At 38.6% G+C, this 12266-nt stretch overlaps 1 protein-coding gene across 3 annotated transcripts in view; it reads right to left on the bottom strand.

Moving 5' to 3' along the window:
- Rnls (renalase, FAD dependent amine oxidase) overlaps positions 1 to 10880 on the bottom strand; it is a 272223-nt gene extending 261343 nt beyond the window's left edge. For 2 of the 3 annotated variants that reach the window (XM_041661928.1, XM_041661927.1), the window contains exons 1-4: positions 10663 to 10880; positions 9946 to 10051; positions 9340 to 9482; positions 3453 to 3611 (exon numbers count right to left, since the gene is read on the bottom strand). In XM_041661928.1, coding sequence (XP_041517862.1) covers positions 3453 to 3611; positions 9340 to 9482; positions 9946 to 10051; positions 10663 to 10780 — 526 coding nt within the window. In that variant the 5' untranslated portion in view covers positions 10781 to 10880. Of the gene's footprint in view, positions 1 to 3452; positions 3612 to 9339; positions 9483 to 9945; positions 10052 to 10313; positions 10455 to 10662 lie in introns of those variants that run through there. The other variant, XM_041661929.1, reaches the window with a different exon arrangement.
- Positions 10881 to 12266: the final 1386 nt, after the last annotated feature.

Genomic DNA, 12266 nt, shown 5'->3' with positions numbered 1-12266 from the left:
TCAGGGAGTGGGATTTGATCATTTGAATGAAAATGTCCCCTGTAATCTCATATGTAAATACTTGATCCCTAGCTGGTGGAACTTTTAAAGAAGGACTAGGCGGTATTTTCTTATAGAAGGAGGAGTATCATTGGGGAGAGTTTGGATGTCCAAAGACTCATGCCATTCCTAGTGTTTTTTCCCTCTCTCCTTATCTCCCTACCCTCTTGGTCTTTTTCTCTTCACTTTCTCTCTGCCTCCTACCTGCAGATTAAGATGTGAGTTACCAGCTGTTCCTTACATCTTTGCTCTTCTGTCATAGAGCCTATCATTGTGAAACTCTAATCTCAATTGAAAATATTCTTTATAAGCTGCCTTGGTCAACTAAGACAAAGACCAAATTTATAACTGAGCAAAGGAGAAGCACAAAGTAAAGGCCAAGAAAACATAATCAATAAAACTATAGCAGAAAGCTCCCTTTATCTAAAGAAAGAAATGTCTACCTAGAAATGAGCCATTTGGAACATCAACAACAAAAGACCAGAAAAGAACTATATATACACATATGGCATTATAGTTAGAAATATACATATATATATATATATATACATATGTATATGTATATGTAGCTTTACACACATACATCACATTATAGTTAGAACAAAGATAGAGTCACACACAAGACAAAACCATCAGAACAACAGCAGATTTAGAAACAGAAGGAGGAGATGGAATGAGTCATTTTAAACTCCATAAGACAGCAATTTCCAACCCAGATGACTACATACTATTCAAATAATAACTCTGAATGTTAATGAGTTCAAGTCTCTAATTAAAAATGACAGATTAGTATATTAAATTAAAACCAAGACCCCATATTAATTGCCTGCAAGAAATGTACCTATGAAAAAAGAATGGAAATTGACAAATAAAACTAAAAAAAAAAAAAACAAGAAAATAGAACTAAAAAAAGAGACAAGTATGCTTATACTAATATTTGGCAAATTATACTTCAAATCCAAGTTTCATATTGATTATGGGGATAGTCCCTCATGAGGATATATCAGTTTTAGATGTATATATATATATATATATATATATGGACATATATATATATACATATGGACATATATATGGACATTAACATATTCATTAGGGCATCCAATTTCATAAAAATAAAACAAAGGCAATAACAAAAATCTCCTGGCTGCACTGGCAGGGAGCATCATCATCACAGTTGGAGTGGGTGCTTCCAGCACTCCATTGCTACTGGCCTCTGGCCACAAGGCTGGAGATTCAAAATTCAGTCTTCCTAGTAAGAATGGAGAGGATAATAACACGTAGGGTTGCTTTGAGGATGGAAACAATCTTGGTGATAGTAACATGGCAAAAGTAACACAATTATAGAGTAGTAAATCTTGAGAGGTTAATCATAAGGCCCTTGAAGCATCCCTATTTTTTCAGCTGAGAAAAAGAATAATTATGAATTGTCAGAAGAAAGGAAGTAGTCCTGTTTCATCTATAAAAGGCAAAGTAGAAAAGGAGATAAATACACAAGTAAAGATAACCCATAATACACCGAACAATAGTCAAAAAAATTCAGGTAAAATATGGTGTTATGTTGATTTCACAGCCTAGACATGACTTAGAGAGAGAATGAATAGAAAATCAGAAAGCAGTCAGCATGCTGTTCACAGTGGATATCATTAGGGACTGGTAGCATACCCTAACGTCTGTACAAACTCTGCAGATTCAGGTGCATAGTTAATGCATTATCTTGGGACCATATTAATTTCCTCATGAGGTATGGTTTATATTATAGTTACAGTGTTTACCTAGGTATTTTCTAGCCTAAACTGGGGAACTGCAAATGTGCCACTAGATGGCAATATGTGACTTTGCAAATGGGTAAGTCCCACCACTAAATGTACCCAACCAAATCTTCGGTATCCAACTTTCTCTACCCACCCACGAAGGTTGTTTCAAGCATGTTCCTCAATCGTACATTTTTATATAAGAGTTCGAGGAAGGCACAGAAAATCAGATTCCATCACACATATTCTAGCCATATAATATTTTATATTAAAAACAAATAAAACAAAGGTAGCTATCTAAAGTCAATAACACTAAACCAACTGCAACACTTAAATGCTGTTTCAAAAGAAAAAAATGAAAGACTTGGCTATTAAAGACTTTTCAGCAATTTGTAAAAAAGAAATGAATAACACTATAATCAGAAATAACATACCAGTGACCTGGGTGGTGCTTGCACACGCCTTTATCCCAGTACTTGTGACCACCTTTCCCGATAAAATCATAAATCTGCATACAGCAACCATAGTAGTCACTTTTAGTTTTGCTGTGGCAAAAGACCTGACAAAATCAGCTTAGCGAAGCAGGGTTTCCTCTGGCTCACACTGGAAAATCCATCATGGTAGCAAGACCCAGAGAGAGGGTCCACAGCTCAAAGTCATCTTGAGTAAATTTCAGTCAAATCAGTCCGTGCTGGTTTCTTGGCCCTGTTTCTGAACACACCTAGCATGGTTTGGGAATGACTGTATTTCCACTGCCCCTTACTGTCTGGGTTCTATGAAAATAGATCTTTACCTTCACAGTCAACCTCCATTGGAAGCGACAAGAACTGGTACCACAGGGACAGGCTCAAACCCTTGGAGAGGATGTCTTCTGAGGAGACTTCCCATTTGTCATGTCTCAGGTACATAAAATAGATTTTTATAAAAACTGACCACCCAGCTAGATATACCAACATGCCCTGGGTTTGCAATAAATTTTCGCTTTCTTCAACAAAACCTTTGTAATATTTTAATAGTCCTCTGCATAAGAAAATAGAATATAAAAGAATAATATTGGACTTGCTTACAAAGATGGGTTATTCTGCTTATCGATGGCTCACCAAATTCCTTTTTAAAATATGTTAATTTTTGGGAGAAAATGCTTTCTTTTATTCAAATAAAGAAAATTCCTTATCATTTTTTAAAATAAATTTGGCTCTCTTGACATAATCTTAGCTCCATCAGGACAATGAATCCTCTATCATATCCACCTACTCATCAATGAGGCTAAAAGGACTCCGTCCAACAGCAGTAAATACTTAGCAGTAACCCAGAGAGCAGGGAGATAGGAGATGAGGCATGCCAATATGATGTCAAGATGAACAGCTTTTCTTCAGGATGACCACACTGACGCTGCTCTTTCAGGCCACACTACAGCACATCCAAAATAACACTAAATTGTTTTAAAACAAGGGCAATACGAGAACCGTTCAATTTCGAGCTAATTAAAAACCATTCTGTAAGTTTCATTACAACCCAGACTAATCAGGAAGTAGACCATAATCATTTTTAAAATATGACACCAGTAGAATTGATCATAGATTTTTCTCTCAAAAAGAAGAGCAAAATTGCGCCCTGCCAATCCATTCCCCAAATAGGTAAATAGCAAGGCTTACTCACAGTTTACGATGTCACCTTGAAGTTCCAGAATCTGAGGAGCTGGCATGGTGAGGACAACAAGGTCAAACTGCTCGGGGGAGCCTGTCTCCTTGGAGACTTCCCACTTGTTATTTCTCAGGTTGATCTGGGTCACACACTGTTTGAAGAAGATTTCTGCACCTGCTCCAAAGGCAAAATCAGGTCCTTGTTACCAGGATTTTCCACACGAATGATGAGGAAATGAGAAACAAAAGTTGATTCATTTAGGTGAACAAATTGCTCCTAACCTTATCTTCTGTGTCACATCTTTCTTTTCTCTCTCTGTCAGTAATATTTACTCCCTTGACCACCTGTACCCCTGGGCCTCCAATCAACGTTCCTTATGAAGGAAACAATTATACAACGATGCTACATTGATCACTACTACTTCTAAATCCATTTCTACTACTACTTCTAAATCCATTTCTACTACTACGTTATGGCCAACTTTCATTGAGAATTTGTTAGCTCCCTCTAAATCACTGAGCAAAGCTCAAAGGAATGCATAGAGTCTGAAGTAACACGCACAGGGCCTGAACAGGTTTGCACCAGGTCTCTGCAAATATATTATGGTTTTCAGTTTAATGTATTTTATGGAAGTCCTGAGTATGTGAATCAGGATATATTGTATGAGAAAAGACTCCATTTTCAAAAAAATGGAAAAATACTTATTAGCTGTCTTAGTTACTTTTCATTGCTGCAAAGAGACACCATGATCAAGCAACTTACATAAGAAAACATTTAAGGGGTGGGTCTTGTTTACGGTTTCAGAGAGTGAGTCTGTGCCTATCATGGTGGGAAGTATGGCAGCAGGCAGGCAGGTATGGTACTAGAGAAGTACTTGAGAGTTTATGTGTTGAGACAACAACCAAGAGGTGGAGGGAGAGGAGAACTAACTGGAAATAGCTGAGCTTTTGAAACTAAAAACCCACTTCAGTGACTCACTTCCTTCGACAAAACCATACAACCAAACTTTACTCAAGCAGTCCCACTAACCGGGGACCAAGTATTTAAACATAGGAGTCTATATGAGGGCCACCACACTAGTCAAGCATTTGTTACATATTAAACTAATTTGTTTGTTATATATCATACTAATTTATTTCAAAAAATGAAGAAATAGGTATCAATCTGTTAAGCCATGATTTAAAAATATACAGGTGACTAGGAAGCTTGTCATCTTTGCAGAATGAATGTACATCAGTAAATGCCATTAGCAATTCTCAGTAATAATACCTAGCAATTAATTCTCACTAGTATTACCTAGCAGAATAACCTTGAACAATCTTAAAACATATCTGTAGGGGAGATCAAGTTGTCATTAAAGATCAAGACCAAGAAAATCACTGACTTCCTACTTCCTTTCTTAAAATGTACCACAACATTATTATAATGATTTTCCTAACTTTTATGTTGTATTCCCTTTCATTTTAGAGCCACGAATATTTTAATGACCATTTTCTATGTATAGCATACATGATGTTTAACATTGATTATAAACTTGACAATATCTCTAATAACCTAGAACCAAGCCTTTGGGGATGTTTTTGAGAAATTACCTAGATGAGAGATTATCTGAGGTAGAGTGCCCTTAATGTGAATGACACCATTCCCTAGGCTGAGATTCCAAATGCATAAAGGAGGAAGTGTGCTGAGCAGGAGCATTTGTTATCCTCAGCTTCCTGGCTGCAGAAGCAATGTGACCGCTTGCACAGGATCCTGCTTCCAGCACTCCCCCCACCACAATGGGCTGGACTTCTGAACAGTAAGCCAAATAAACCCACTCTTTCTGAAGTTTCTTCAACAGGATACCTTCACCATAGCAAGAAGTAAAATAACTAAGACAACATATAACATACAAATCAGAGTACGTGAAACATAATATATTTTGGGGTCATCATTTGTTTAAGAGAATAAAACATTCACCATTAGCTAAAAGAAATTCCAGTTGGGTGAGTAAGTCTTAGTATACGGATATATCAAATTTCAGATTGTGTGAAGACTTTGATTTAGAAACAAATCTGGAGCTGGAAAGATGGCTCAACCTGAGGATGGGAGTTTGAGTTCCCTGAATCCACATAAATGCAGGGTGCGCATGGTGGCCTGCCTGTAATTCCCGAGCTCACAAGGCAGAGACAGGAATCTTGGGGAAAAGTTGATCGACCAGATTAGCTGTATCCCAATCAATGAACTTTGGATTCAGCTGGAAGACACTGTCCCAATCAATATGCACTGAGTGGTTGAAGAAGACTCCTGCCATGTGGCGATATACAGATTAATAGAAATGGGTTAAATTAATATAAGAGTTAGCCAATAAGAAGCTAGAGCTAATGGGCCAAGCAGTGTTTTAATAAATTTCTGTGTGATTATTTCGGGGCTAAGATAGCCAGGTGGCCAGGACAAACAAGTAGGCCCTCCTGTTATAGAAACTGGTAGGTAATTAATCTTCCAGACTGTATAAAGAAACAGGACAGTAACATCCTTCTGGAGCCAATAATTAAATGATAAAAAGTCAGTGCACTATGAAGCTGTTGACTTGAGCCGTATGTTCACCAACATATAAGTCCAGACAGTATGAGACTCAGCCTCAAAATATAGGAAAAAAAATCAAAGGCGGGGAGGAAGGGCCTTTAAAAATAAATGTTGAATGGGAAGGCATGCACATTCTTCATTGTCTCCCATAGGAAAGCCAATAGGAAACAATAAAGTCAGTTTTCAGAAAGTTCTGCTTCTGCTATATACCAGCAAAGGCACTGACTGGTACTCAGTGAACCAATGCCTTGTTGTATCATTAGTCATTAGGAATAATGATAGCTGCCTCAGGTGGTTGTTAAGGATTAGGAATGACGTGTGCTAAATGGTTAACACTTACTAAATGATAGCTACAGTCCTATTGGTACTTTGAACAATCCCACTCCAGTAAGTACCAATGACAAATGAAAAGACAAACAGAACAGTAGAAAAGAACATCTGTGAGACTTTTTTTTTCCAGTTTTTAGACCTGGGGCACAGACACAGAAGACTGACTATGTTGACAATCTGATTGCTTTCATTGTGAGTATATAAAAAATATATTTCTGATTTTTAAATAATTATACACTTTGGAAAGTAAAAATGTTGAATTTTTTTTTTTTTAAAAAAAGAAAGTGCCTCCATAAGATACAATTGTAGGGCATCTTCTTAATTGGAGATTGATGGGGGAGGGCCCAGCTCACTGTGGATGGTGGTCCCTGGGATGGTGGTCCTAGGTCCTATTAGAAAGCAGACTGAGCATGGCATAAGGAGAAAGCCAGTAAGCAGCACCCTTCATGGCCTCTGAATCAGCTTCTGCCTCCAGATTCCTGCCCTGTTTGAGTTCCTACCCTTACTTTCTTCAATGATGAACAGTGATGTGGCAGCATAAAACAAACGCTTTCCTTCCCAAGCTGCTTTTGGTCATGGTGTGTATCACATCAATAATATTCACATATTTGATCAAACAATGTTCCAGGTTCTGCAAATACTGTGGGAAATTTTAGTTGATATTAAATTTAATATGAGAAAGGTAGATTGCTCTCCTTAATGCAGTGAGCTTCAATCAATTAGTTGAAGGGCTAACTAAGGCAAAAACATTTACCTGCCTGCCAAGCAAAGAATGACTCCTGTTAGATAGTCTTACAACTGTGTCTTGAACTTTTTTTTCATTGTCTTAAAACTAGAACTGAAACATTGGCTCTTCTTGAGTCTTGAGCCTGTTAATCTTCGGACTGGACTGTGGAATATTCCTTTACATTATGTTAATATATGCCACTGTAATTGGGTTAATAAAGAAGTTGACTGGCCAATAGCTGGACAGGATATTGTTAGGTGGAAGAGCCATACTGAGAATGTTAGGAAGAAGAAATGCAGAGGCAGCAAGATATGCTGGAGGACAGGTAAAGCCATGAGTCATATGGCAGAACATAGATTAATAGAAATGGGTTAATTTAAGTGGTAAGAGCTAGTTAGTAATAGGTCTGAGCTATCAGTTGAGCATTTATTATTAATATTAAGTCTGTACATTTATTTTGGAGCTGGTGGTCCCAACTAAAACTCCAACTACACTGGACCTAAATCATCAGCTCTCCTGAGTGTGAAGCTTGTTGACTCATCTTTCAGATCTTGAACTTGATAGTCTTCATAATCATGTGGGCCAATTCATTATTCTCTCTCTTTCTTCCCCCTTCTTTCCTTCTCATGAGTATACACACACACACACACACACACACACACAAACACACTTTCAACTTCTCATAGATATTAAAAACTGATAACAATATATTATCCCCAAGATATGCACATTTTCTGACACTCAAGTCACTTCCATAAAATGGCATACTATTTGCAGGTAACTAATACATGCCTTCCAATATACTTTCAAACATTCCAGATTTCTCATAATGCCTAGAACAGGATAAATGTTAAGTCAATGGATTTTTTATAATGTGTTGTTTAGAGAATTATAGAATAAAAAAGTCCATATATGCAGGACAACAAAAATAACTATACACATTACTACACATGGATTAAAAAAATCAAGGTGAACCATATCCTAAAGACAGATGCTAAAGAAACAGACTAAGGGTCCATGAATCAGGGAGTGTGCCTACACATCACTTCTCTCTCATGGAGCATACCGTAAGTTGTGCAGCAACTTTATGCTTGTTTTTTAGAACCTTCTGGAATTGTTTTTCAGATTTTGGTTTATTTGGTTGTTTATTGAGATAGGATCTCACACTATAGCACTTCCTCGCTTGGCACTCACTAATCCAAGTTGTCCTTGAACTTGTGGTGGTTGTGCATCTGCCTCCAAAGTCCTAAGAAAACAGGTATATGCCACCATGCCTATCCCTTTTTCAATGTTTCTGAACTATAGCTGGTAATGGATATAGAATATCTGAATGGAGAAGGGGGAGTACAACATATTCTACTGGTTCGGTTTCTCTGAAGAGCTCAATGACACTTTCATAGTCTGAATATCAAATGCAGAAATGGCCTACCCCAGAACTGTAATTTTTAGGTGTTCTGTTGTATGTTCAATCTCATTGACCTTTCGCAGGTTCAGATTCTTGACGTTTTCATTAAGTAATGCTGACAAGGAAGACCAATATTCTAATAATTATATAAATAACTGTGAAAAAATAAATTTTCAGCTTACACCTTTCCGTAGTAATCTTGAATGGGGTACTTAGCCAAATTACAAATTTCCAAGAAAGCTTGCTCTATAATAGGAAAATAATTTATCACCCAAGAAAACCTTTATTTTCTCTTTTTATAAGATATCAGTTTTCACAGCATTCATAAAATGCATAAAGAAAAATTGAAAATTCTAATAGAATATGGTCCAATTATGAATAAGAAATTCTAAAAAAATGCCAAGAGCTGGTTAACAACAAAACAAAAAGTGTATAAGTTCCCTTATAACTTAGGAAATAAAGAACAAAACTATAAAAATATGATGTTTTGGACATACTATGCCAATAAAAATTTAAAATTTCCTTAACACTCAGATGTGAAGAACATTCTCACTCACTACTGATGAGACCGGTTTTTAAGAGTAACACAACCTGTTAGAATTCAATCCTATAGCCATGTCAAGGTGAGAAATGAAAAACTGTTCTTATACACTCAAAAATTAGTGAATATAAATGAATATAAACAGATTAGTAGTAAATAAAGACTGCCATACAGCTCAATAAGACCTGCAAATTGATTCTAGGTTTACTTTGGAGGAAGGAAAGGCATATTTTAATGAGAAGACAATAGCTTAACTATTTTTATAATCGTCTATACGATACTAACATTGACTGCACAACTTTCATCCTGAAAGGTAGAGAAAATCAAGTCCCACCTGATTTTTTCAAGTAGTGCTTAACAATTGAGGAAATTCCTTGTGGTGCCACAAAGTTGCTATCTCCTTCTTGCACCTTCATTCCTTCAATAAGAGAGGTCAGAGGCTCCAAAATCCCATGAGCTAACAGCTCCTCATAAAACCTGAAATAACCATATGGAAATGTACAGTGTGATTAGCTATGAAACCACTGTCTTGTCATCTAAAAAAATCAAATCACACTATAAATCCTCATACAATAAACTCACTGTTAAGTGTGTTAAACCAAACGTAATTCAGGAGAAGAGCAAAACTCCTCTAAGAACCTGTAAATCTTCTGCTGACATTATGGCTAATTTCAATTTCAAGTCCTATTTTTCTACATAAAAGTGAAGTCAAGAAAAATACATAGAAAAGTATTATATGCTCCATTTTAAATGTGCTTAGAAATTCTAAAATGTATTGAGCCCTTTTTATTGTTCCATATATAATGTTATACGGTCTTCACAAGGATCGTAAGAACATTTCACTGTCATAAGGGGCAACGTTTGAAAACGCGTTGGGAAGGATGATTTATTTTATATCATACATCTATCTACTAAGACTCCAGAGGAGTGACTTACTTACTCTGGATGCTTTTTTGCATAATGAGGCGTGCAGGTGATGTACTGAGCTCCCAAGTCAGCTGTGCATCGGGGATTATGAGGACTCTTGGCAGTAATCATTCTTCCCCCTTAAAATAATTCATAAGCAATTGTCAGTGCATAGAATGAGCCTTTTCAAAATTGTACAACTTACCCTAGCTAGCTTGGTGGCTTTATTGTCCTTGTCCAAATACGTTAAAAACATTATTAATCTAAGCTGGAGTTTTTATCGTTGCTTATTGTCCTGGATGTTTGGTCATTGTAATTTTTTTTATTTGAATAATAAAAAAAAAAGGACTTGTGAATGTTGTACTACTGCCCTACCGTGTTACTAGTACATATTGTGTTAACCTGAAGAAACGGACGAAACAGTGGATGACTAGGTCGAAATGGATGAAATGCCAGAGTGACTAAGGAAGGCTCCAGTCAGGGCGTTCAGTCTAGCCATTTGCAAAGTCTTGGTCAAGGAAAAGGCGGGAGTCTGTAGACCCGCCATTCTCGGGCCCAACCGGGACCTCCACTCGCGCGCGCGCACCCAGCCTTCCGGCTGTGGCAGCCGCGGGTCACGTGACGCGGTGACGGCGGTGGCGCGCTCCCACCGCGGCCCAAGGCCGGGCTTTTCCCCGCCGAGCGGCGGGGTGCGGGCCTACGGCTCCGAGAAGCAGGTCCGCCCTCCTGCTCCCGCCCTCCCTCCGCTCACCTGCGTCGCCAGCCCTGTCCCACAGCGCGAGGTACAGCGGGCCGGCTATGGCCTTCCTCAGCAGCGCGGCGCACAGACTTCCGGTCAGCCCGGCGCCCACCACCAGCACCCGGAGCATGGCTGCGGCTCGCTCGCGGCTGGCCCGGCGGCGGAGGCTCGGAGTGTCGTCGGCTCGCGCGGCCACCTTGTCCCCTCGACCGTCAGGACCGTGCCCTGGGCGGGCCGCCTGCGCCGGAGAGGGCGGGGAAGCCTGCAGCGGTGGCCGAGACCGAGACAGCCCGCCCTGGTCTGCACAGGAGCTCGCCGGGTGAGCCCCGAATCCCATCGGCCCCTGGAGAAAGATCTGGAAGGCACAGCCGCGGCCTGGGCCTCGGAGGAGGACTGCAGTGAGGGGAGGAAACAGCGGCCATGGATGCCACAGCTGGGTTTCTTCTGGAGCCTTATAGACCACTTCTGGTGACAGAAAGGGATTTTGAGATCAGGGAGATGTTTTGGTTACAGTAGTTCAGAGACTACAAATTATATGTTTCCTGATGGCGGCTGCTCCGTCTATGAAATGTGGAAAATAATGCATCCTTTCCATAGCTGTGAAGAATACAGATACTTGGTTCACCAGGAAATTTTACATCGCTTACCACGTCAACAAATGCTAACTCCTGTGTCCAAATGGATTCACTGTGCACCAAGAGATATAATGTGAAATGCATTCTGCCACCACCACTGTCCTATCTTCAATTTTGTCCTAAAAGTTCTCAGTGAAACAAAAAGAAATGAAAAATATGAACCATTAAAAAATAAATTGTTACCTGAAAAATGTGGGATCTTGGCAATAGTGGTCAATAGCAATAACACATTTAAAAATCAAGTTTTGCTTAATGTCTACATGATAACAAACATTTCCATGATTTCTATTTGATCAGTTCTTTTGTTTAGCTAAGAAAAGAACTGGAAGAAAGTATGGACGAACATAGCTACCCTAAAAAGATATGTAAGCATAGCAATAAAAGATCAGAAAAAGGATTAAATGCATAATGATTTGTAACTGTTTTTACAGAGTACAAATAATGTTTATGTGTGAAAATGAATTTCTTATGAAAGTCACAAAAGACACCAATGACAAAGCCAAAGAAGTATGTAAGTCAAGTAGATTTCTAAAACTAAAAAGAACCACAAAATTCAATAAAGATATCTTTAACCGTTCTACATAAAAAAAGGAAGGAGTGGATCTGGGGGAGACGGAAGGTAGTTAGGAACTGGAAGGAGTGGGGTGAGGGGAAACTGCAGTTGGGAAGTAATGTATGAGAGAAGAATGCATAAAGATATTAGAAAATAAAATTGTGAAAAGATTTAAAAGTGGCCAGCAAATGTCCATGAATCAGGATAAGACTTAATATCACTACCTTCATTTTGTATCTCTATCTCCTCTCTCAGTCATCTTAGACTCCAGGAAAGGTCTGATGGAAAGATGTCTGTGATGAGAACGGAAACTACAACCTCAAACAACAATGGTTTTCTTATGGAGATCAGATCCACCTTGGCAATCCTGAGATACTGATCAATCAGACACAGGTTGTCCAAAATAGATGAGCTGCGTTCTTATACTC

This window comes from Microtus oregoni, unplaced genomic scaffold, assembly GCF_018167655.1.
Source record: "Microtus oregoni isolate MIOR12 unplaced genomic scaffold, Mior012 000012F_ref0000307, whole genome shotgun sequence".
In the NCBI taxonomy this organism is placed as follows: Eukaryota; Metazoa; Chordata; class Mammalia; order Rodentia; family Cricetidae; genus Microtus; species Microtus oregoni.
Note: the sequence above shows the minus strand (reverse complement) of the source record. Positions and strands in the feature narration are given on the sequence as shown.